Source organism: Euprymna scolopes, chromosome 6 (assembly GCF_053919585.1).
Source record: "Euprymna scolopes isolate OS-2025 chromosome 6, ASM5391958v1, whole genome shotgun sequence".
NCBI lineage: Eukaryota > Metazoa > Mollusca > Cephalopoda > Sepiida > Sepiolidae > Euprymna > Euprymna scolopes.
The window spans coordinates 111,780,532-111,808,303 of record NC_136487.1 but is presented as its reverse complement, the minus strand read 5'-3'; the positions used below and the strand labels follow the sequence as shown (position 1 = coordinate 111,808,303).

The 27,772-nt window shown below is 32.2% G+C and overlaps 1 protein-coding gene across 1 annotated transcript in view; it reads right to left on the bottom strand.

The window, feature by feature from the left end:
* The window catches only part of LOC145277874 (TBC1 domain family member 23-like), a 115,621-nt gene extending 88,144 nt beyond the window's left edge, over window positions 1–27,477 (bottom strand). Inside the window, exon 1 of the mRNA XM_080129863.1 lies at window positions 27,136–27,477. Coding sequence (XP_079985989.1) covers window positions 27,136–27,167 — 32 coding nt within the window. The 5' untranslated portion in view covers window positions 27,168–27,477. The remainder of the gene's footprint in view (window positions 1–27,135) is intronic.
* Between the last annotated feature and the right edge of the window lie 295 nt (window positions 27,478–27,772).

The window sequence follows — 27,772 nt, the reverse complement described above, 5'->3', positions numbered from 1 at the left end:
AATAATGGTGAACATAATCAATTTCTACATCCAAATAAAATAGAAATGTTGATTAAACTACCTATTGTAATAATTCTAATAAATCGAGGAACATCTGCTCTTGTCTCTGTTTATTGTGAAAAAGAAAAACGTAAATGAAGCATTCTCTTCACTCAATTATTTAAAATCATTTATTCAGGTTTTCATCAGAACTAGGAGTAGATTTAAAAAAAAAAAAAAAAAAAAAAAAATGGACACCAACACCACACTTCCTACATCTACACTTCCTACAGGTTAAAATAAGAAAACTATCACTGTTTTAGGAGATTTAAAAGCTATTTCATAGAAGGAAAAAAAGCATTTCATAGGGGGAGGGGGATAAGTAAAATTTTATGAATTAAATTGTTTTGTTTGATATAAAAAAAACAATCTTTACAACAAGGAAATCATTTTTTTTCCAAATAAACTCCATTTAAAAACATGTATATTATCATTACTACTACTGATATTACTACCGGGAGGAAGCTTCACATGCTTCCTCCCGGTGACTTAATTCAAATACCTTGTAGTCTATATTGCACTGTTGATTTTATAAAATTATTTTTTTTTATAATAGCTTGAATTAAATTTTAAAATGCAAAAGTCAAGTATCATGATTCAGTTGTGCTCTAAACAGAAACATTCATATTGAATGTGCAGCTGTCTAATAGAACCAACTGTTGATTTTATGAAATTTTTACATAATCACTTGAATTAAAGTTAAATATACAAAAGTCAAGTATCATGGTTTAATTGTGATCTAAAAAGAAACATTCATTTCTAACGTGCCTTGTTTTATAAAATATCCTACAGTTTGTTTTATATGCTAGGCCTTTCTGCTTGTGCTGCGATAAAACTTCTCAAATTCACATGTAATGTTAGGCTGTATAAAAGTGCTAACCTTTGTCAAAATCAGACTTTCTTTACTAACCCAGATTGTTTCGATTATTGATACTTGTCAGAAGCATTCTGATGCGAAACCTATTTAAGAACAATCCCAAATACATCAAATACATTCATGTAAATTTTCAAAAACAAAAAAGGCGGACCAGTCGTTTTGAAATCCATAGGAAACTCTCTCACACAAAGTTCGTTCTATATAATAGGAGATATATATAAGAAAAATAAGCAAATAGAAAAACAACTGTTCCACAAATCTCAAAACCTCAACATAAAATATCTCCAGAAAAAAAACACAAATAAACCTAGAACCCCATCCTTCAACGTAGACCCTCTACTACCATGTCTCCTTCTCCAACATCAGGGGGTCTACGTTCCAACCTTCCAGAGGTTGAAACCCAATTACAGGAGACGAAACCGGACATATTCTTTCTAAGCGAAACTGGAATAGGGCAGACCACTTCCCTAGATGAGTTCATAATTAAAGGATACTCTAACTTAACATCTAAATCTGACCCCCAAGATCGCCATCGGCATGGAATATGTGCCTACATTAAAGATGGCTTCCCATGTGGCAGGGATATCTCCAGAGAAGACGCTAATTTACCTTATATGTGCTTCCGGGTTGCACTTACTTACACCACCGCATTTATATTTGCTCTCTATCGCCCCACAACAGCAGAGTTACTATCTTTAATAGTATATCTGAGAAAATTGACCACATCCTGTCTGCTCATCCCTCGGCTAACATTCACATTTGCGGTGACTTCAATGTCCATAACGTGGAATGGCTGACTCACTCAAATAAGACAGATGATGGGGGGAGGTTCTGTCATGATTTTGCCATTGCCTATGACCTCACTCAGATTGTTCGCGAGCCCACCCGTGTGCCAGATACTACCAGTCAGTATGCTAGCCTTCTAGACCTTTTTCTCTCAACTTCCCCTGAGCTATGTTCAGGTTCCCTTCTATCTCCTCTAGGATCCTCCGACCACTCCATTGTAAGATAAAAATGAAATGTAATAAGTCTTTAGACGTACCTCTCCACCGTACTGTATACCGATACTCTATGACTGACTGGGATAGCTTCTGTACATTCAGATCTGATCCACCCCTGCATTCCATGTTTAAAAAGGATGTGTCCTCTATAGTATCAGACCTGACTGAATGGTTAACTGTAGGAATAGACCGATTCATACCATCCAAAAAATTCCAACAAAAACCTAACAGCCAGCCATGGTTCTCCCCAGAATGTGCTGCTGCCATCGCGCACAGAAATCGTTTTTTCCATAGCTACCAACGTAATAGATGCACTGAGACTAAAGCTGCTTTCAGGAATGCCAGCAACCACTGTAAAAGAATAATAAAAAACGCAGGAGAGCTCTATGCTTAGTCCGTTAAATCCAAAGTAGCTGAGCAGCGGCTTGGTTCCCACCAGTTTTGGCAAATAACAAATAGGATCCTGAACAGAAGCGTGCGTTCTATCCCAACCATTATCAATAGACCAGAGATCATCTCGTCACCATCAGACAAGGCCAAACTATTTGCCAAGAACTTTGCAGGTAATTCTACTCTATGCAACGAAGGCCATCAACTCCCCGTATTTCCTCCTATAACACACAACACGCTACGTAACATACAAATATCTGTGCGTGAGGTTGCCAAACTAATCAAGAACCTTGATTCCAGTTAAGCAATTGGCCCTGATGGCATCCCAATTATAGTGTTAAAAAAGCTTCAACCAGAACTTGCCCCCATACTTACAAAACTGTTTAAGCGTTGCCTTAAGAAGTGCTTTCCAACACCCTGGAAAACCTCATCAGTATGCTCTGTATTTAAGAATTCAGGTGATAAGTCATCTCCCTCTCAATACAGACCAATAAGTCATAAGTGTGTCATGAGTAAGTTGCTGGAATCCATATTAAATAGAGAAGTAGTCAACCACCTCAGTAGAAATAACCTTCTTAGTGACACGCAATATGGTTTCCATTCTGCTAGATCTACAGCAGATGTGCTAATGGTTATATCTCATAGGATTAGTGAATCTCTCGATAAAGGCTTCCTTTCTAGGGCAATTGCTCTTGACATATCAAAGGCCTTCAATAAGGTATGGCATAAAGGCCTACTTCACAAGATTTTCAGCTACGGTATAACTGGAAATATTTTCTCAATCATTAAATCATTTCTCTCTGATAGGCTCATAAGAATAGTGGTTGATAGGCAGAAATCAGAGGCCCACAGTATTAATGCTGGAGTCCCTCAGGGGTCCATCCTGGGCCACACTCTCTTCCTGATCTACATCAATGATCTCCCAAAACACATACTTAAATCATTCGTTGACATCTATGCTGATGACACAACCATCTATGACAACACATCAAAGGCCGTAAATGACAAAGTTCTCTCTGATTCTCTCTCCTCTGATCTTGAGCGCGTGGTACAGTGGGAGGAAGAGGTGGTTGGTTACCTTTAATGCATCGAAAACCAAGCTCCTATCTTTACATCATCAATGCTCTGATCCCCATCTGGCATCAATTGAAATGGACGGCTCTCGTCTAGGGGAGGCTCCATGTTTTGATAAGCTTCTGGGTTTGACCTTTACTCCTGATCTGAAATGGAACATGTACATCAAGTCTGTTGCCAAGGTCGCTGGGAAAATGGTGAGATCCTTCTACCGCTCCAGAAGATATCTCACTACTGATGCAATTCTCTATCTATATAAAAGCCAAGTACATCCAAGGGTGGAATACTGCTGCCACATCTGGGCAGGAGCTGCTAAAAACAGCCTATCCTGCCTTGACAGAGTACAAAATAGACTTCATGGCTTAGTGGGAGATGCCCTTTTCTCTTTCTTGCAACCTCTCTCCCACAGAAGAGACATTGCGAGACTATCTTTGTTTTATCGTTATTTCCATGGCAAATGCTCGTCTGAGCTCCAATCTCTGGTCCTCCCTCGCCAATCTTTCATGATAAACACCAGTCTAGCTGAAACCACTGTCAATAATTTTCCCCACTCTTTATCCGTGTCTAAATCAAAACGTAGATCCCATGAACAAAGCTTCTCTCTTAGAACTGCACGCCTGTGGAACTCTCTACTGCTTGCCTGTTTCCCACCTGAATTCAACTTGGATGTCTTCAAGTCCAACATAAACAAATTCCTGATGAATCGCCCCCTTAAGTAATGACACTTTATCAAATCTCCAATACTAACGAATACTACAACACTATCCCATTGATTACTGTACATGGAATAAACCTTATCCTCGAGTGGCTTCTGGGCCTTGATAAGTGGTGACCTCCATGTAAAAAAAAAAAGAAATAAAAAATATACTGAACTTTAATCAACGTAAAATACCAAAGTTACAATAAAATCGGTTAATGATATTAACAGCAACAGAAATTTACACAATTTCATATCAAGGACATTTAAAAACAACCTTCTATCAAAGAATTTACAATAGATCACGCATTGGAATTCATTAAGCAATATGTAGATATTCTTGTTGATAACAAAAAATGATAAAACATTGCCGAAAAATCAATAGCAATAACAAATAAAATAAAAAAGATAAAAGTTTAATGTCACAATGGAATGTCACGATGGTGTGGTGTACACAAGTTAACAGACATACATCTATTACTAATGGGGATTTGGCATCTGATGCCAAAACTATATTAATCTTTTAATGCTCAATTCAGAAGAGGTGGGGCTAGTGTAGTATCTGTTTTCTTGGCATCATGATATCATCCTCTCAGGCATTTCTAGGAGGGGGGGTAATGTAGTATATGTTCGTTCATTCATCAAAATTATACAACTCCAGGGAAGATATAATTGTGAGTATATTTAATAAGCTTTCGTCTATAATGTGGAAATTTAGATTTAAAAAAAAAAAAGCAAACAAATATAAAATTTTTAAAACTTAGCTTTGGACAAATTCAAATTAGTCAAAAAGTTCTTTTAATATAATATTCAATTAAAACAAGCCTTAGAAACTAAAAAATATACCATTATATATTAATAAACACCATTCAAATTGATACTTTAATATTTACTTAAAAAAAAAAAAATTAAATCAATATTTCATATTTTCCAAGGGCAACAAAGTGACACAGGTCCTGATAGTGCCACGTACAAAGCAACAGTAAAGAATAATATAAACACTGAACAAAAGGTATACCATTGGAGCCATAGAAAATAATTACAAGAGTAGGTATAGTCATCAGATGATGACAATCATGAATGAAAAATACAAAAATAGCACTATATTGTCTAAATATATATGAAAACATAAAAATAAAAATGTTTTATATCAATCGGTAAATTTGAAAAGTATTTCCTTCTTGCAATATAAATAACAGAAACTAAATTATGCTTAGATGTAAAATATCAAATATCTTTTCAACATGACCACAAAATCGAAGTCTCCTGTTCTGCACACAATTCCCTATACTATCCAGATTTAATTTTCCCTTGAGGTCATTAGAACTAAGTGTTTTTTCTTTAAAATTCACATTATACATCTATTCCCATATCATTTCTCTTCATGCAACACATTTTCTGATCCTCACTCACCAGCTCTCACCTTCATACATAATCACACTGCATACACATGCCTCATAGATTACTCTCTCGGTCGACAGTGGCAATACTCTGCTGATTAGTAATAGCACAAGTTTTCTGAACTCACTCCATTCGCTCATAACTCTTGCAATCACATTAACATCAGCTTCAATCTGTGCTCCAATATTAGCAAGATAACAAAACTTTGACAACCTTAACAGCTTTGCTATCCAGCTACACATTTTAAATACATTATAAAATAAATATGGGTAGATAACTTTGATCTCTTCCAGTTCAATCATCGCATTTGATAGCTATGACATACTTCTGATGATCAGTGAAAACTATGAAAAAACATTAAAGCTGCATATCTTTAGTAAGCGAAACATGTCTTTCGGATGCAAGCTACATTTCGAGCTTTGAACAAATGTAGTATTTTAGTACCAAACTTCAGAAAAGATTTTCGGTACTATTTCATAGTAGGGTAGCGAAGAGGACTGATGGCTATTTATATTTTGATTGCCTGCCTCTCTCTTTATAATATAGATCATAGAAAACTAAATAGTAGCAGTAAGGACAACAGTATAATAAAAAAAAAACTATGTAAACAATCATAATTTTAAACTCAAAATTGATTTTTTATAGATTTTGCTAAATTATAGAAGAAAAAAAATTAAAATAAAAAAAATGTCATAAGTTCAACTGTTAATCATTAAAGTTGGATCACAGGTGTTAGAAATGTGGCATTAATACTTGACCATTGTACTTTGACATGGAGTTGAAGAGATAAAAAGGGTTGCAGAAAATGGTGAATAAAGGAATGAAAACCTAATCAATGAAAATATCAAGTGTTTCTTTTATCACAAGAGCATGTGTGAATCCATAGAACTGAATGAATTTCAGGGTAAAGATGAAATGTTCATGTCTTTTTGCAGCAGCATAAAAATACTAGAGTAACATTTAGGACAGAGGAGTCAGTAGCCCAAATGCTTAACATTAAGACTCTTTGAAATTTTTCAAAATTCTTGAAGTTTTCTAAAGGTTAATAAAATAAGACGAAGTAGGATAATTGCAGTAAATAATCACCTAAGATCAAGTAACATCCATCAAATAAGTAACATTTGAATTAATTGAGATTCAACATGGCAGCAACATTTTACATTCAGTTACACTTGTATCCTAACGTTATTCCATGGATGAATGTTTGTAGGAAGAAGATTTTAGGAAATAATTTATTACCCGTCGACATACACTGTTAAAAAAAAAAAAAAAAGAGGCCCGCTACAAAAATTGCCCCTCAGAGATGGGTAACCTATTTAAACAAATCTGACTCCTAATTATGTTAGATAAAAGTAAAATAAGCCCAACCGACTCCTGCATAAATTGCTAAATTCTACCATCTGCTGATATCAATAAAAATAATCGCGGACTCTAATAAAAGTAAATGTTATATGAATAGATTTGTTCAACATTCATCTTCAGTTTGAAATCCATAACATGGCATATATGCACATCAGAAATGTTTCATAGACTAAAAGGATGCTATAAATAATAACACAAAAGAAAAGAGAAAAGAAAGAAAAAAGAAAATAGAGAAAAAAAAGAGAAAATAAGAAAGAAAAAAGAAAGAAAAGAAACCAATGATCATTTCAAATATTATGAACAAAGCAATGTCTATGGTGGCCTCAGGTTAAGAAAATTTGCCACTAATGGTTTGGTTTTAAGTGTTGATAATTATGTGGAACAAAGTGCAATCTCATTTTATAGACGTAGAATTTGGGTTGGTCAACAAGACATTCAAGTTTAATCTTCATGAAATCTTACGTTGTGTAGACTTGAATCATTGAAGCAGAGTTTAAAAAAGATCATGTATAGCATTTTTGCATGTTTTTTTTGTTTTGTTTTGTTTTTTTATTATAAAAATCGGATCAAGTAGAATTAAAACACTCTAGAATGAGCAACAACAATGAAACACATTTTTTCTTAACACTAATTTTTTACTTTTGACTTCTGAGTTTAACACTTGTAATAAATTTAGGATTTTTATAGCAAAAAAATCCAATATTAAAAAAAAAACCCAAGGATTCTTGTTAAAAAACAAGAGCATATAAGAAGTGACTGTCCTGTATCATTTTGAAAAATATCTCAAAAAACAAAGGGAGCTAATTCAATAATACTTCATAGTTACTAGAGTTATATTGAAATGTCTACGAATTCTTATTAATCGCTTAAAAATATTTTTATTTATAAAAATAAAACTACTTTATCAATGTACATAATTTTTAGAAAATGATATTTTTGTTTTGTCATGGATGCATAACATCATGCCAATTTTTCTTTATCTTTGCTTTTTAATATAGGGAGAATTCTGAACAAGAAGCAAAATATGTTTTTAATAGAATCAAATAATTTTTTTAAAAATACCTTTTTCGAATTATGTGACATCTCTGCACAACATTTATTTTATTTTTATTTTCTAAATATTTGTTTGTTTCATTTGTTTGTATATTTGATTTAAATTAAAAGTTTTGTAAATAAAACTATGTATCTAATTTTTTTTTTTTAATAAATCTCCAAAGTTTATAAAACAAAGACATTTTATAAATAAAACTTCTTTTTCTTTAATTAAAAAATATGCATACAATAAAAAATGCTTGCAAATAAAATTATTTTTTTTAGGTTTTTAGTAAAACTTTATGAATGAAACCCATTAAAAATATTTGTTTTTTTTTTTAAATTTTAAAATAAGCATTTTTAAGACAAAATGTGTCTTTTTGGTCATTGTCCATTCTGAGGTGCCCCAAATCTGTTTGATTCTAAAAACCTAAATTCAATAATTCAGAAAAATGTTCATGCTTTGCTCAACACAATTACATCCAATTACGCACGGCTGATCATGAATTTAAGTACATAGAAAACATCAGCTTGTTGTATCATTGAGTAGAAACCATACATAGATATAAAATATATAATAGATTCATTCCGTTAGATACAATAATAGACGTCCATGTCAGATAGCAACAACTGGTGAGTTGATAAGTAAACCATTAAAGTGTTCATATTTCAACTCGCAGCTTCAACTGACTTCAACTAGTTTTGCTCTCCTTAAATATATATGAACTGTAGTCATGGGTTCAAACCACGTCACAACATCTTTATAATACAGAAAAAAAAATCATTGTAAATATGTAGAGGAACGCTGATATTATTATTATTATATATACAGTAGCACAAATATGTCCCCCTTTCATATTTTTGCTATAATGTAAATGCTGAGTTTGTTAATAAGCACCCAATGGTGAGGAGGTAGTGCTTGTGAGAATGGTTTCATGACCACAGAATAGATACTACACTACCGCTCAGCTAAATTAAAAAGTAGAAGAGTACAATTAATAAATATGTGTAAAATGAATGCCGATGCTCAAAATGTATAAATATTTTCACTCCCCCCTTTACTTAAAAATTCAACAAAAATCAGGAAATTAACCAATTTTAATCAAATTTTCAGTATTTATCAAATAATGATCACCGAATATAATGAACACAATTTTACTTAAATCTTAGCGCAAATGTATTATATAAAATACCTTTACTAAAGTTTTTGCTTTTTTTTATGAAAATAAAGAAGCATCGTAAATTGTAACAATTAAAAAAAAAAGAAGATATTTAATTTTTACAGGAACATTATAAAAAAAGTCCCTAAAGTCCATATTAATGAATTTGATATAACTAAGAAAAATGAATTTCTCAAACTACCAATATTATCATTGTTTATTTAATATTTTCACACAAAAAAATATGATTGCAAAAAATATTTCCACTTTTTTTTTTTTTTTTTTTTTTTTAATTACAGGTTTTGCATATTTTTTATATGTACAATTCTAATATTTTCCTTAGTTGTATAAATGTGAAACTTTTGGTGTAACAGAATTTTTATATAATCTTGAAAAATAAAACTTTTTTCTTAATTTAAAAGCAGGAACATGGAAAAATAATTAAATTAAAAAATGGTAAAAATTAGACAAACGTTCATGATAGGCATGTACAGCTGCATATTTGGAAAAAAAGAAAAACAGCACCCCACTACCTCCCTGACATCATTTTCAGACAGCCTTTAGACTGTCTGAAATTTGGACTTCCATACAATCCATCTGACGAAGATTTTGTTTTCTTTCGGTTGAACGAAGCAAGAATCTCTTACTTTTGGGAACTAATTAAGCTATTTTTTGTACAAACAAGGTGTTTTGTCTTTTATTCAATATCTTTGGACTTTACTAATTATTTTTTAAATAGACCCAGGAAACTAATATTTATCTTTCAAAAGATTTTTACAATGAATTTATTTAGCTTCAAAATTTAGCTCAATTAGTTAGCACGCTGTAAAAACATTTTTTATAACTTTTTATTTTCACGTGTATAAATATTTTTTTCTTTTGGAAATTAATTTTAATCTTTCAAATACAATAAAAAAAATAGGAGATCTACAAAAAAATTATGATGAATCGGCTTTCAAAACTATATTCCCATAAATCTCCATTTGTAATAGCTTATGAACACATTTCCTTTTAATTATCTTTTTAGTTCAACCCTTAAGAAAAATAACGTGGCTCAGAACACAATATCAACTTGCATTGCAGACCAAATTGTTATTTCAAAGTTTTCCTTCTTTTAGATTGTTTGCCCAGGTTTTGAAAGTCTAGTTAGACCTACAGTTTCATGTATAGTAAGGAAGAGGGCAGATGGATTCATATCTTTTGCAACGATATTAGAGAAAATGGTTTTACAGTCACTTCCAAACTAATAGCATTTGGTAATTACACAATTGTCCCTCATCTTTGTACTGAACAGTAACATTATTGCTTAACTTTGGTGATCTACTGAGAACTGGTGTTTCAACGTGATATAGCTGCAAGCTTGTTTTGATCGATACTCTCAATACTTACATTGATAACGTGAATATCTCAAACTACTGCGTGTGCTTCAAATTCATAATCCTCTCTTTGTCAGAAATGGGTATTTACTACTGAAAACGCATAATTTAATGGATGTTTTGTAGATTAGATGTACAATGACAAACATACAATGAAATAATTGTGTATGTAAAGAGAGGAATAAATGCAGAAAAAATAACAATTATGAATAATATACAATAGAAAACTATTATTTTAGTTTCATAGTTCTCACAAAGCCTGTCTTCCCACATATGAATAAGAAAAGAACAAACTGAAATAATTAGATTAGAATTTTAAACAGTAATTATTATTTATTAATTGTATACTGTTGAAATTTCATTGGATAACTAGGACATTATCTAGTTTCAATAATTCAAAATAGAAAACACAAATTTGTGTTTAAGTTTTTTTGTACAAAAACAAAATTCAACCTAATTTCAAAAATAAAATACAGAAAAATTCTTTGAGTATGTACTCATTCTCAAAACGAAAATATCATATTCCAAAAATTATGCAAATTAAACAGTCTTATGATTTTTAATGATTTTAATAGTAAATCATAACCATTACAGAGTTGATTTTGATCTTTGTACTTTGAATTGAGTAGTCTTCGTTTATTTATTAACAATGGCAATTAAAACATGTCTTGCTTCCTCATAAAAACAAAACTACTTGCCCAATTTACATAATATTTGGAGTGTGACATTTTCATTCCCTCACGAGTATGTACATCATAAAGACGTTCCTGTATTTTTTTTTTTTTAATTAGGTTGAACTTGCACACTTTTTGTATTCATGAAAATGGCACATTGATAACCATACTATTACAAGATCACTAGCCGTACATATTTAGCGTTACACAGGATGTAGTAAAATCATCTGAATTTTTAATTTTTACCAGCAAAAATTTGCTAGTATATCACTACTCCACTAAAAAAATAATCTCTGGGAAGATATCATAACAAATAAACATATACTAACCCCCCCACCCCACTTCCAAAAGGAGGAGGTAATTCCTGAGAAGATTTTATCATGACGACCAGGCATATACTGTACTACACTCCAAAATGAGATTGTAATGCCTGTGAGAATGGTCTGATAACCACAGAGTAGATACTACACTACCTCACTCCAAAGTGAAAGTTGAAAGTGCATTAATCTTAAAAAATATAGTAAACTGGATTAAGCATTAAAAAAAAAAACGGTACAATTAATGGAATAGTATCGTTTTGACTTTAGAGAAATATAAAAACTCCATTAGTAATAGATTTGTGGGCACACTTTAAAATTTAAGGTAGACAACTACTATTATATTCTTCAGTGTAAAATGATTTATCCTTCAATCATAATTTGTTTTTTTAGGTGATTATTTAAAAATGTTTCATATTAGAAATCATCTGGGACAAACTAATTTTAAAAATAAATTGTAGTTTAATATGTTATTATATTGCCAATAAAACGGTATTAAAAAAATAACAATGAAAATTGCTTAGTCTGATTTGTCAGCTTAGATGCCATATGGGTCTGACATTAAAAACCTAAAACTAGATAACTTTATGTGCGAGATTAGCAATTGATGTTAAGCCGATTAAGCCATTTCCTCATTAACTATTTTCGATCAAAATAAATAAATTGCACACAAAACATTTACACTTACAATATCAACATGTAGATGACATTCTGTTACGTTAAAGTTTTCCTTTTTCTGTAGTTGCTTGAGAGTAGAGTCTACCCTACTATTTCACTTTTAGTAAAGCAATGACATTAGAGTTTAATATATAAATTATGATAACGCCTTAACTGTTTTAATATTTTTTTTTATCAAAATTATTTACTTGCAAACACAAACGGCATTGCTTGGGAATAACTTAAAATTCCTATATATTCTGGTTCTCAACACTACATTTCATGTTACCATTATCATCATTTTTTTTATTTCTATTAATGTTCAAGTCTATATATCTATAAAAGTGAACGTGTCTGTGTATCTGTCTGTCTGTGTGTCTGTACATTTCCCTACGCAATAACTCTCTCAATTTTAAGTCTACAGACTCGAAATTTGATATACAGGGTACTGAGATTTGGGAAAATCGATGTGATCGGTTTTCAGCCAGAAATTTGGCGATTAAGGGTCAAAGTTCCACGATTTCACCTTTGAGAACTTTACCAAACTCCTCCGACAATTTTTGGTCTAAACATTTGAAATTTTAGATATAGGTTCCTTGGACATGGATTTAACTTAACTGTATTTGAGCCCAAAACAATAAATGTTAAGGGGTCATAATAGGCGTAAAATTTTTTTAAAAATTGACATCTGCGGTCTCTACCGAATTACTCAGACAACTTCTGGTCTAAACATTTGAAATTTTACATAAAGGGTATTCAGGGATAGGGCAAGCTTTTTAATCGGTTTGGGTCGAAAATTTTTAGTTACCAATATATAAATGTGTGTATGTATGTATGTTTACATGTCTGCCTAAAACTTTCGCAGAGGCGACGGATTTTAACAAGATCAGTATCATTTTGAAGTTCGACCTTTCAGACAACAAATATCGAAAAATTGGCTAAAAACATTAATATCTTAACCTTAACTGGGCACTTTTCTACAGGGGTGGTCGCTTTTTCACCAATATTTTTGAAAGTCATCCTCTTTTTTCGATTGTCTAGCCTTAATATAAACATAAGTCACTTTCGGTTTGGCGGTAGTCGTAACAGCAAAGATGTCAGTTTTTTTTTCCCTGTTCTTTTCCTCTTCGCAGTATGGGTTCGAGCCAGCCTTCCTACTACCAATTTATTTTTTTTTTTGCTGAACAGACACCTCCAAACACCCGGGCAACGCCGGGCACCCATGTTAGTTATAAATAAAATAATAAAATGAAGTAGAACAGTGTTGTTGTTGTTGTTGTTGTTGTTGTTTATGGATGTATTTCCTTTCATAAAATATCCTCTACAATGAAGAAATGAATATGAATGTCTTAAATGACCTTATAGAAAGAAATGATATTGCAATGATATGATGAATGTGAATTGCGAGTCTTAAAATAAACTTAGATCTGATAACGTCAAAGGAAAATATAATCTGGACAGTATAGGGAGATGTTCAGACCTGGAGGCTTTGATGCTATGGTTATATTAGATGAGAGTATTTTGGTTAGTAGATATAGAACAGTTGAAGTAGTATGGTCAGTTTACAGGGGAATGCTATGAAAGGAAGTGATTGTAATGGTTTTGAGAGAAAAGGGAATAAAGACTTGGCCAGGAATAAGTTAGTCTGGAAATCATTTTTTTAAAGCTACACAACACAGCATGTAGACATGATTATTATCTGTATATAAAAAGGTATAGTAGTATTTTATTCTGATTTTCATTAATTTTTGTGCCCTCTTTACAATTGGTGGCAGATAATCACCTTTTTCTAAGCCATTCTGTTCGGTTTTGGGTTTAATAAGTTTTTCAAGGAGACTGATAGAAATGGTGGGCCTCCAGTACTATCACAATTGTTGCTATATTGAGATTTTCCTTGTCATAAATAAATTATATAAATAAATGTGTTATAAATTCAACAGGACTTTGTAGGTGGAGTCAGAGTAAAGTCATTGCTGTAGGATGAAAACGAAAAAAAAAAAAAGAAACAGAAAAAAGAAAAAAAGAAAAACAGAAAATAAAAGAGAAAAAAGAGAAACAGAAAAAAATTATCCAATAGTCCTAACAAAACACAAATACAGCATAGTGAATCCATGGTCCACATGAATAACAACTACATGACTTCTGATTGACAATTGTTCATTGAATAAATTCATGGTAATATGTGATTAATAAAGAATGGAGAAGCAATGGTTTTAATACACACACAAAGGAAACAAAAAAAAAAAAGAAAATAAGATATTTATTAAGTAAAATAAATCTTTTTTTTTTATCATCTTTCATTTAATTACTTTAATATAACTAGTAAATAATTGTATAAAAGATGTAAGAATTAATTCTACTAAATATCACAACAAAAGCTAGTATTTTGTGTTCATTAGGGAAATGATAAAATTATTTGAAATGACTTTATGGAATAAACTAGATAAAAACATTGCTTTTTCTCCAAAATGCCATTAAGAATGGATGGACTGAATTCAGCAGACTTCTACCATTACTAACCAACAGAGCATTACCACTGTTGACCAAGGGAAGATTTATCAGTCATGTGTATGAAGTGTGATGATGTATGAAAGTGAAACATGGTCAGTGAAAGTTGAGGATAGGCGTTGCATGGATAGAAATGATATAGGAATGATACAACGGATGTGTAAGGCGAGTCTTGAAGACGACAGTTCTGATGAGCTCAGAGGAAAATTAAATCTAGATAATAGGGAGATATGTGCAGAAAAGTAGACTTTGATGGTATGGCCATGTTGAAAGATTGGATAAGAGTTTTTGGGTTAGTACATGTAGAACAGTTGAGGTAGCAGGATTAAGTCAAGGAAAAAAGGGAAGAAGTGATAAAAGTGAAGAGAAAGAGAAAGACCTGGCCAATTTTTTTTTAAATTATCCAATGCACACCAATGTGTAAAACAGACATCATGATGATAAATTAAACAAATGATTATGTGATTTGCAAATTTTATATTTAAAGTTTGTTTTTTTATTTTCCAGTTTCTGTTTCACATGAATATTGTGGGATCTTAATATCACACCAGGCAACTATAAACAGCAAATAATTCAATAGCCCAAAGTTGGAGTCAGGAGTTTCTTGGGTTACTTTACTTTCCCAGACAATGCCACGAGACGGGCCTACTAGTCTGCATGTATGAATGTGAACATTTTTTCCAAAAGGAAGGATTAAAAACAACAAAATAGCCCTGGCAGAATATGAACATGAACGTCCAGCCTGTAGTCTAACACTGCAACCATTTTCAACTCATTTAACAAAATATGTTGAACGTGCATACTGAAAAGAGTTTTTATCATATTACCATCAAAAAGTACAACATAGAATCTTGAAATACTCTATATACAGTAGCGACAAACAATCTAAAGACAGTCATTAGAATTTGCACATCTATTTTTAAAACAATTCATAATAAATTATTTTGTGTTATTCATTTCTAATTTTAGTGTTCTATTTTGTTTCTATATGTGCAATATTTTCAGTGATATTAACAGGAATTAATTAAAGTGATTTAATACAAAAAAAAATGGATAACTTATTAAAAGCTTTTAACATTGCTAGAATTCTTATTGACATACATAAATAAGGGAAAGGGAGGCAGAGGGTGGTTGGATAGCTCTCTCTCTCTCTCTCTCTGATTGGATATCTCCCCTCTTCCTTCCTAGCTTTTGTTAACAATGTCATTATTTTTTTTATCGTTTTTGAATTCATGTTTGATGTCACGGAGATGCTGAGAACAGATACTACACTACCTAAAGTCCAAGGAATTATAAAAACAAATAAACTGACTGAGGAATACTGATAGGACTTCCCTGACAATTTTTAAAAGGCCAGGGTGTTACACCTTTAGAGGGGCTGGTTTGATTCTCCCCACCTTCTAACCCTGTGTCACATCTTCCTGCAGTGGGAAGGAAGTAAATAGTAGCTTGGAGGTGGAGAGATAGATTCATGCCTTTCTGAAAGGAAAGGAGTAAAAACAACAAAATAGCCCTGGCAGAATTTGAACATGAAACATTAAGCTTGCAGTCTAACACACTAACTACTGCAACCACTTTCAACTCATTTAACAAAGTATGTTGAATATGTATACAGAGTTTTTATCATATTTAATTAGACTGTGTCTTGGGTGATGACAAAAAAAGATGGGGAGGATTTTTAAGTCCGCTCTTGTGACTGAAAACTATGAATGAAAGCGTTCTTTGAATAGCTTACAAAAGACATAAAATTATAGGTTGCTTTTGCTTAGATGGAATGCTTACGAATTTAATTTTAATTTCTATCTACATAGAATTATTATTTTTTGTTTTTAACAGATGACTAAAAATTGGTTAAATTTTAAAATCCAATTCTAATTTCACCAATGTCATACAAACACTCTAGATGTTTCTTGCTTTTCATTGTACATTGTTTTGATGTTAGTTTTTCTTCCACAATTGTATGAGTTTAAAAATAGAATAAACAGATAAGTTAGATAAAAATTTTTTAAGTTTCTTTACTTCTATAATATTCAAATGGAATTACTTGATTCAATACTTTTATTGCATCAATATAATGTCCCATATTATTTATACTTAAAAAAAAAAAAAAAAAAAATACTTCAATGTTATTTAGACATTTTTTTGCAGGCCAGAATACTCATTCTCCAGAGTGCTGATCTTCAATCCCATTTTCTAACACTTGTATCACATCTTCCTATCGTAAGATGGAAATAAAAACCATCAGCATCGTTGATATCCAGGCAATATCGGCGAAATTTGATAAAAAGTTATGTATGTGTAAATGTTTATATATTTCTAGGTATAGAATTCATTTTTAAACTAACTAACCCATCAGTATGAATTTTGGAACACAGTTGCTAGGTGTAAGGTCATAGTGTGGGCCATATTTAGTTTAATTTTATGGAAAATGAGGTAAAAAGAGATGGAGGCTCCCCACGAACATCCAGATACCTCCAACTTTTGCGAAATTTTAATAAGGACTAGCAATAAATATTTCCAAAATTTCAGTTTCTTTAAACTGTTTTAAAGGATTTTTAAGGAACATAATATGGACACAATCTCTCATTTGAAAATTCAAATATTTCATATTTACATTAAATTTGATCCATAGTCATTAAACAACAAGATTCCCTGAATCACAATTTTTTAACATTTTATTGTAAACATTTTCAAGAATGAAAATCATGTTCCAATGGATTTTGATCAAAATTGAAATAACGATTATAGACGTAAGACATTCAATCTTAATTTTAATCTTCGTAAGGGGACATAAAAGTGATGCAAAACTGTTCTGCTTGGGGGAATTAATTTTACTTTTCTTGGGACGGGTATTCTTTTTATTCATGTATATATAAAAAAAAATATTTAATCTAGAATATCATCGGTCTTGATTTCGAAGGTGAAGTGCGTTATATAAACAGAAATTGAAATTTAATCTCAAACAATCTTTCATAAAAAAAAACGGTCAAAGTTCAGAAATAACAATCTTCTCACAGAAAAGAATGAGTCACATTTACATAGTGATTTCTTGATTAAAAGCTGTTCCAATATATTTTCTAATCATAAATTATGTGTTCATGCCGCCCCAGAAGTAGAAGTCTGACATAAGGTGAGATTAATATGAGAGCTGTGTCATTACATTAACACATTGAAATTAGAATGTAATATAGAGATTGGAAGGCATACAAAGAGTTTGGATTGACTTACAGCATATCAACCCTCAATATGCCATTTAATGTTGATTGTAAAATAGATTTATATACATAGGAGCATTTGTTTTTTGTTTTGTTTTCATGGATATATTGGGGGGGGGCAAGATGTAGTTTGAAGTTAAATTTTCTTAAAGAGTCTAATTTCTTTAATTAAATGTAAGAAAACTTCAAACATGCAAAAATTTAAATGTAATGTGAATGCACAACTCCCCACTTAGAATTTCCCTATAGTTAAAATTCTTAATTCACAGTAACCTCTTACATCAAAATGGCAATGTACCTTAAATGTGGGTGAAAAAATGTAAAAAAAAGTTTTTAAAAATGTTGGTCAGGGTTAGTATTTTTGAACAGATTGTTCAAGTTATTTGAGTTATAGTATTTTCTTTGGCTTTGTTGGAGATTGTGAACAAAAAGTAACAAAACTAATAAACAGGAGTAAAATAGACTAGTTGCAGATAGATATTGAATAAAAAATTTAGATTAACTACTTTACTAAAGAAAAAAAAATGAAGATTTCTCATGGATAAGATTTTTTGATATACACTTCTTAGTTTGTAAGATAGAATTTTAAAAATAGATTTTTTTTTTTTTACTTGTATTCATTCCAAACAAGGTATGTTGCCATTGAAATGTAAGGGGATACTGTTAATTTGGGGCCAGATTTATAGGGCAACATCCTAAATAAGGAGTTGTGCAGCAAGATTACATTTAAATTTCACATTACATTTAAATTTCTGCATGTTGGTATAGTGAAGGAAACAGGGAGGCAATTCCAAGAGCAAATGGTTTAAAGAAAGAAGTATATAGCCTTATGGCATATGACCTCTACATTGCAAAGGTGGGATTTTGCTGCTTTTCAGGTTTATTACAAATGTAGCAAACTCATTAGGGCACATCCTGTTGAAGTATATGTAAAACAAGCATAGGGATGCAATGTTGTGGCAATGGGACAGGGGTTGGAGCTTGGTAGACAGTGTGGGGCCTATTAAGTTTAAAGGGTTTCTTTTAATCTTGTCTAAGAGGGAAACACTAGTGGTTGATGCACTAGTCCAGATGTGGCAACAATACACCATACAAGGACAAATGATGGCTTTGTAGAGATTTAGGATATTAGTAGGTCCAAGAAGTTTTCTAAACAGGAGGAGGAAGCTCGCCCTCTTTGGAGCAGGCTCTTTTTTTTTTTTTTTTTTTTTTTTTTTTTTTCGTTTTCACCCCAAACAAGGCACAGTGCCATTTTGATGTCCACTATCGAGGACATAAGTTGCAGGGATACTATGTAGGGAGTTGAGCAGCAAGATGTCTGTTTACATTACACTTGAACTTCTGCATGTTAGTACAGTTGGGAAAACCGGAACCCAGAAGCGAGTTCCAGTGTCTAGCAGTTCTGGAGAAGAAACTATTAGAATAGAAGACCTTCTTACATTTAGGGATCTCTACTGTGTAGAGGTGGGATTTTACTGATTGTCGGGTTTGTCAAGGGTATTTATGTCGAGGAGATACAAAGGCTTGTAGTTCGTCAGAGCATCCACCATTAAAATACTTGTAGAACAGGCAGATGGATGCAACATTTCGTCGATGGGACAGAGGTTGAAGCTTGGGTGACAATTCAGGATCTGTCAGGTTGGTGACTCTCTTTTGAACGTTATCCAGTAGCGAGAGAAGCATTTATTCCAATTCATGTCCCATGTTAGGCCGAGTAGTTTGAATGTTAGACTCTTGGGAAAGGTGCTATTAGCCATGGAACTCAGTGGTTGGAACAGTTTCTTACAATTATTAAAGGAAAGGAGTTTTGTTTTAGTAGCATTGAAAGAGTCCCATTCTACTAGACTAGAGGCTATTTTTTTTTGCCTGGGATATGTGGGTTTTAATTTGCCCACATGTCAAGAATAGAGCAAGAGGTCATCAGAAAATAAATCCATTTCAGACATGAATGCATCCAGGAGGTTATTTATGAAAATCAGGAATAATAAAGGTCCAAGAATCAACTCCTGGGGCATACCTGCATTAATGTGATATTGTTTAGATAGACAACCATTGAAGATGATCTGGATCTTTCTTTTAACTAAGAAGGATATGATCATATTAAATATTTTTCCAGTAGTACCATACAAACTAGTTTTCACGAGAAGACCTTTATATCAAACCATGTCAAAGGCTTTGGATATATTATATGCTATCGCGCCAACTTCAGATGTCTTATCTACTGTACAAGATATGCATTAGGACATCCGCAGTAGAACAGGATTGCCTAAACCCATACTGCTGGCTAAAAAAAAATTTAGCGTTTTTTAGGTGGTTGACTATCACTAGACTGATAAATGATTCAAAGATTTTAGCAAAGAACGAAAAGAGATTGAGTAGATGATAATTTCGTGGATCAATTCTTTACCAGAATTCTTGAAAAGTGATACTAGAGACAATTTTCTGGCTATCAGGGAAACAAGATTCAGGAAGTTTCGAGAGGACAGAAGCCAGCTCAGCACAATATTTTTTTATTATTATTATTATTAGTGGGGATAAAATCTGGTCAACATGCTTTGGTCAAGGTTTTTATGATATCCAGGAAATGGGAAGGAGTAATGGTCAAAACATCCAGTGTGGTTTCTGTCCATTGTGGAAAGCTGTCACACAAGCCTCAGACAGTATGATAAAGAATAGATCAAGCAGCGAAACTTGCTGATCAGCATCTGGAAGGTGAGTTGGGAAAATGAGTGACTGTGAAAGGAAATGAGCAACAGAGAAACTAGGTGAGCTGTTACCAGCTGCGTCTGCATAACTAGAGGAACCAAGCCAACCTCCGTGGTGGACATTAAAAATCCTACAAATATTTGTGTGTGTGGATCTAAAAATCATGCCACATGTGTTTACATTATCAGAGACATAATCAAACAGTGTGTAGTCCATTGGGTTGAGGAAAATAGTAGAGGAAATATAACTGTGTTTTAAAGTTAATCTAAAGCATGTATAAACCTGATCATCTGATTCCCGACAATTTTCTCTCATCAAGGTGGGTTGTTATGGATGCCTGTGTATATGCTTGTTAGAGTCTTTACGGCAAAGTAGAAAGTATCCTGGCATGGAGTGGCTGATCTTTGGAAAACAATCTATAATCCGTAGTAGAATGGTGCCAAAAATGGATGGTAACATTTATTGCTGCCAAAAACAAAGTTCTTTTCCTTTAACAACTATAAGAAACCTTCTCCAGAATCTACTGTTTATATTCCTCTGAAATCTTTAAGCAACATCAAGCGGAACAATTAGAATATGTGGTTGCATTTGCTGTATTACTTTTAATACAGCAACCACATATTCCTCTACCATGCTAGAAAACTTCTCACACCTATAAGTATCCTACATCTCTAGAAAGACACTGTCCACCCGTGCATGGAGTGTTGTGGCCACACTTAAGCTGGTGCACTAACCATTAACCTCTCTCTCCTAGACAAGGCACACCAAAGAACAATAATGACCTTTGTTCTTGAAACTAGAATTCAATGCAGAAATTATGCCCTATTTGTCAGTTTGAAGACAATCCAACAGTCTAGGGATTGCCGTGAAAGTACACAACCCTTTTTTGTCAGGATGAGGTATAGTTCAATGTGTGTCTGCATTATCTCCTATTTTTGTATTTGTATTCTAACTTATCTCTAGTTAGGTCTTTATTCTTCTGTCTATCCATTTTTATCACTCCCTCCCATGTTTTCCTCAGCCTTTCCCTACAAACTGATCCCACTACCTTAACTGTTCTACATCTATTAAACCAAGAACTCTTATTCATTCTTTCAATGTGACCAAATCATCAAACATCTCTCTATACTGTACAAATTTAATCTTCCTATGAGGACATTAAAACTAATCCTTGTTTAAGAATACACATAAACCATAATATTGACCGCTGCCCTTTCATCTGTAATTCAAGCCAGAAATTACTTTATATGTGTTAGTATAGGTCTGAAAAGTTAATTTCAAATAATGAAGGCTTGTGTTTTGAAACAAATTCTGAGTGAATCAAAGAAAAAAAAAATTAAGTATTTTTTTAATGTTTAAAATGTTCATTTAAATAAATGTTTATTTAACTCTCTGAAGGGACGAGTTAGCAATAATAAATATAAATTAGCGGAAATAACTCTGCAAAGTGAAAATAGAATGGAAACAAAAAGCAGGATGTCAAGTGTTTGAACTAAATAGCATTATAACTAAATAAAATAACTTTGATGCATTTAAACTGCTGATTAAATATTTTGATATACCAAGATGTTCTCCGCAATCAATCTAATAACATGGTAACACCAGATGTTTCTCTGATCTAGCTCAGTCTTAGGATGCACACCTTCCCAGGCATTATCTTCTCATTTATGACTGGGGAGAGTATTACTGAATACCAAAGAATACTGATGGGTCAGTTCATGACTATTTTCCTATCCACCCAGAGCACCCTCTTTGTGGAAGCTCATTTTCACCATTTTTTGCAGCCTTGTGTCATATCTTATGATAGTGGGAAGCCAACAAATGACCAACTACGATTTAATGGAGATGGGGTTGGGTACATATTTAGTAAGGTAATTTTTTATATATTGGTAGATTTCAAAATGTATTATCTGTTATTCAGTTTTAGGTGGTCATACTCCCAGGCATTATTCTGACTTCAGAAGTGATAAAAGTTTACTTACCTTTCTCTCCTCCTTTAAGAGGGTGGAGTTGTTTATTGTTCGTCACCAGAGACGCCCTTATTCTTATTTTTGTCCCCCATCCAAATGATCCTTGAAAGGGGAGAGGGGGCTAGATTTTTCTCAAAAATAGACCTTGTAATCCCCCCTTCGTTTAATAGGGAGCAAATAAATTCGTTTAATAGTAAGTAAATAAGAACTAAAAACAAACGAGAACAACTGTTCTTCACTATTGGCTTGTTTTAAATGTTTTAAATGAATCTAAATAGTCCGAGTGACCTTATAAATTTACCTAGACTAACTAAGAAAAAATAAAAAAGAAAATCAATTGCACTAAACAAACATCTCTATGTTTGTTTAGTACTAATTGCCTGCAGTCTATTAAGATTATTTTTAGCTTTTCTTCAGAGAGACTGAGAAAAGGAAACGGATAAATAAATAACGCATTACTTTTCGATGTTGTAAATTATTTAAGTTGAGAAATTGTTTAAAAAATGCTTTATTTTGCGATCTGTATATTAAAAAATGTCCAAAGTCAGTTCAATATTATTATAAATTAATCGTAAAAGGGGCGCTGACTTTCTAGCCGGTGTAATGGTTTGAAAAATCACCAACTGAGCCCTTCTCATATATTTTTTATATTTGATATTATTTATTATTACTTTTTTAGCACACACATCAAATTACAAACAAGTGAAAGAGAGATACAAACAACTATACTTAAAAATATGGTTACAATCTTTAAAAAAAAAAAATTTTTTTTAATCGGTGGTTAAAATAGAGTCGACTGATCGATTTTTTTTAAACATGACGTTTTAAGCAAAAACAATATTACATACTTAATTGTCATGTCGAAAATAGTAATATATCCAACAATTACAAAAATTCATCGAATAGAACAACTGCTATTGTGCTTTTTAATAAAAAATATCACTATAGGCTACAAATGTCAGAAGCCATTACACTGTAATGTAAATTTTACCTTCCGAGTTATGTCCCCTGTGTGTGAACTCTAAACTGATTACTTTATAACATCTATTATATAAATCTCAAACGTCTGCTTGTGTGTTCGTATGTCTGCTAAAAACTTTCGTCAGCCGTATCGAATCGATACCATCTGAAAGAGCAATCCCTCTGACGCATAATATGTGAAAATTAAAAATAAAAAGATTAATTCTGTGGTGGATGCTTTTTGGAAGGGTTGTCCGTTTTTGCGTCGTTATTTTTTAAATTCACACACATGTAATTCACTAAAAGTATGTTTATAAACTTTATTTTCACCATCATAAGCATTCGTGGTTCAGTGGGCAAAGTGTTTGCCAGTAACATTTTCCCTTCTTTCCTGTTTCAGGTTCAAGCCTGCCTACCGCGGCTATTTTTTTTTTTTTTTTTTTTTTTCTTCGGTCGCACAAACACTCGCTACTATTTTGATTGAAAGTTGTTTTGATTCATCTTTTCGGGAGGGGGGGGGGTCAGTGCACGGGCAACAAAATGTACTTCTCTTCATATCCCTTCTGACGAAATATCTGGTGAGGAGATTGTCATGTACTTTTGGGGGGAGTAGGGGGGGGTCCGTTCTTTTATTTTTGAAATTGTTGTGAGAGAGTATCGATGAATCTGCTCAATATCCTTAGTATAGCAACTGTGTCCAAACCGAACTTCATGTTCACCCGGACAACGCTGGGTATCCATGCTAGTTTAAGATAACTTCAATTTTATTCAGTTTTTCATAAAAATTACTTTTAACTATAAATAACTTTTTACTTGATGAATTTTCGTAATTTTTGGATATATTATTTTCAATAATGACAATTAAGTACGTAATATTGTTTTTGCTTAAAACGATATATTAAAAAAATAAATAAATAAATAAAAATCGATCCGTCGACTATCATAAATAAGCACCAAAAAAATGATGTTTCGATTGGAATGACTGAGATAGCAGGTGATTTATTGGCATCTGGGGGCGAAAACAAAATAAAAAAATTGAAATAAATAAAGTTATTTTGAATAAATGTGCAAGTGAAATAATTTAAAAAGAAAGAAAAGATTAAAAGTGTATTTATTGCCCCGAGGCTGTCAATAACCACATAAAAATTATATTTTTACGTCAACATTTTGAACAATTTTTTATGAAATATTTTAAATACATTGCAAAATGATCATCTACTTCCCGACCAAAAAACAATATTAATCAGTAATCACCCAGTTGCTATGCTGGATATATAGCGTAGAACCAGAACGAGTAACCTTTTTTTTTTTCAAACTGGCAGCCATTTTGGAAATGCAAAAATAGGTACTCGTTCTGTCCTACGCTATGTGGTCAACAACTGGATGATTATTTTACCTTAAATTTATATAGTAATGTTAATTCCAACTTTAAAACATTTTATTTGATTCTTCTATTTTACTTTTACTAAGCATTTCTAGGGTGTTGACGTGTAATCGCTCTAGAAATAAATAAAATGTCATTTTTATTTTTTGCGTTGATAGTGTGGGAACAAAGCATAAAACTTTATCAAAATAACTCGCTTTAATATATAATATGTGAAAATAAAATAAAATTGTTATTTTGATTTAATTTTAACCAGATTTTTTTTTATTTGTTATTTTTATTTCATTTTAAAAACATCAAATCGATTGCTGGGTGGTCAGTGTTCGTGTTTTTCACAGGGATAGCCTTATTCAACGGACAATAAAGAGTAGAAAGAATAATAATAATAATAATAATAATAATAATAATAATAATAATAATAATAATAATAATAATAAAGAAAACAGGGCGTGGATAATGACATTTTTGTCAATGTTTTTAGGCGTTAAAAAAAAAATACTTTCCTTTCGAAAGATAACGTCTTTTCTAGCTTAGTCTAACCATCAAAGAATGATACTCTGTTAGATCTCTTCTTTTTCTCATAAAAATAAAAACAAATACTTAAAACGCTGAACTTTAATGAATGAAATAATCTCTCGGTGAAATTGACATAAAAGATTTATTTCTGCTTAGCAAACCTTTCTCGCTCTCTTTCGCTTAGGATCTTGCATTAGAAACACGCATTAGTAGTCTACTGACAATCTACAAACCTACTTAATGAGGGTGTAACGAAGTCATTGAATTAATAAAGTCTAAAGTATAAAATAAAAACATTGAATATAAAGTATTGAATATGTCAATTAAAACTGAAGTTTCTAAAATTAAAAAATAAAATTAGGTAAATCGTAGATTAACACCCTCAGCTAACCCTCAATGAAATTCTACCTTTTTAAGCGATAACGCGTAAACACCCTGAATAAATTGTCAAAAAGAAAAAAATTATTTCAGAATCTAGAATTAGAGATCAGTTTCGTATATAAATTTAATGTCAAACGATCCTATATTTTCGGGTCATTTTAACTTTTTAGAGTAGTTAACTCGTTTTTTTTTTTTTTTTTTTTTTTTTTTAACGACTAAGTCTGAGTATCTAGATCGTGAAAGCTTTAAAACACACACACACAATAAAATTCACAGAATTTATCTACCATAAAAAACATGGTAACTGCCCTAAAACGCTAAAATGGATCGGAAATGAGGATCACTTTACACGAAATTTACATGCGGAACTCATCCCTCGCACTGAAACTGTTTTGTTTTTGTTTTGCTTTGTCTTTTCATCAAGTTTTTCAGGGGGTTCACATGTAAGCGCCTAAAAAAAAGTGTAATCTCATTCTTAAATGTCAGTGGGCCGATTTGGCTTAGGTGTTAATCTACAATACTTTTTTCCCCCCTTTCACCTTGTGTTGTATATAAATTTGATCTCGGTAATATAACATCCGAAAACATAATTTACAAATATTTTTTAACTTATCTAAAATGGGAAAGTCAAAATACAAGCTGCAAAAAGTGTATTTTATGGTAATGTAATATGATGGCCTGATGTGAGAAGTCTTTATTGTTATAAACAGTAAAATAATGTCCAGTCGACTAAATAAAAAGCAAATGGAAAGCTGATCTAGTCATTATGACATAAACGGATAATTAAAATACAGACTTGATACTAATTCAACTTAGATAAAGATGAAAGAACATGATTTTACTTAATGACACTTCGGTTATGTGATTTTAGAAAATATTCTCAAAATTTCTTGACAATGTTAATTTCTAGGATTCAGTCATATTAATTTAACACAATAAACGTTTGTTTTCTGGTGTTTTGTTTTTTTGGGTTTTTTTTTTTCAGAGATATGTATGACTTTTTTTAATGCCATTTTATTTTGTTATCCTACGAAAAAAAGAAAAAAAGGCGTTCTCCAACAATTACTTGAAAAATAAAGCTATTTGAAGTCATTACGTTAAAAGTGACAAGCGGCATTCTACGGTATTTGTCAAAATGAACAATAATAATCTTAGCAGTAAGAATGTTTTTCTTTTTCTTTCCCATCTGCTCATCCCTAAACAAGAAGAGAGAAAAACGATAACTGATTATTATTATTATCAACACTCACTTAACGTTACAAGCAGAGCTAGCAGTATTTTTAAGAAAACGATACAACACTCGTGCTTTTGAAAAACCATTTGCAGCCGAAACACTGGTTAAATACATATTCCATATTTGGCAGCTTCTAGAGTTATTTTCCCACGCTTATCCAGACCACATAAGAAGGGCAAAAACAAAATAATAATTACAACATACCAGCTCGATGGGTTCTCAACGGCCTCCGCCATTTTATTCGTGACGTGTAAAGTTCATCTGTTTCAGCGCTCACTTGTTCGTTCAGAATTCTTTTACTCATCAACTTCCTGTTCGTAAATGCGAAACGAGAATTCCGGAATAGATGAGCATGCTTCACTTGTCAGCTTTGCTCTCTTCCTAAATATGTTTGTTTTTTATTGAATTAAACCAAGAAGGAATTTGCTCTAAATCTTTTGTGCAGGAGATAATTAAAAAATAATTTATATTTCCACTTATTTTGAATACATTATAAGTAGGTTTGTCTAAATGCCGCCCACTGCAGCAAAGTTAACCCCCCCCCGCAAAAAAGAAAGAAAAAAAGAGTGAATTTTGAAGGTGTATAGTTCTCTCCCACTGCAAGAACTGTGACACCAGAGTCGGAAAGTGGGATTGAGAAGTCAGCGCCCTCCAAGGAGGTGCATTCTCACCTGCAAAAATTGCCTGAGCAGCCCGTCGGCTTTCCCCGGTGAGGGCGCCTCAGTTGATTAGCAATAAGCTAACCCCTTAGAGAAGGCAAAGCATGGAAATGCGGACATCCTAGAACTGCACAGAACCATAAAATCAACAAGGCTGCAAGATAAAGGGCATTTGGAATATC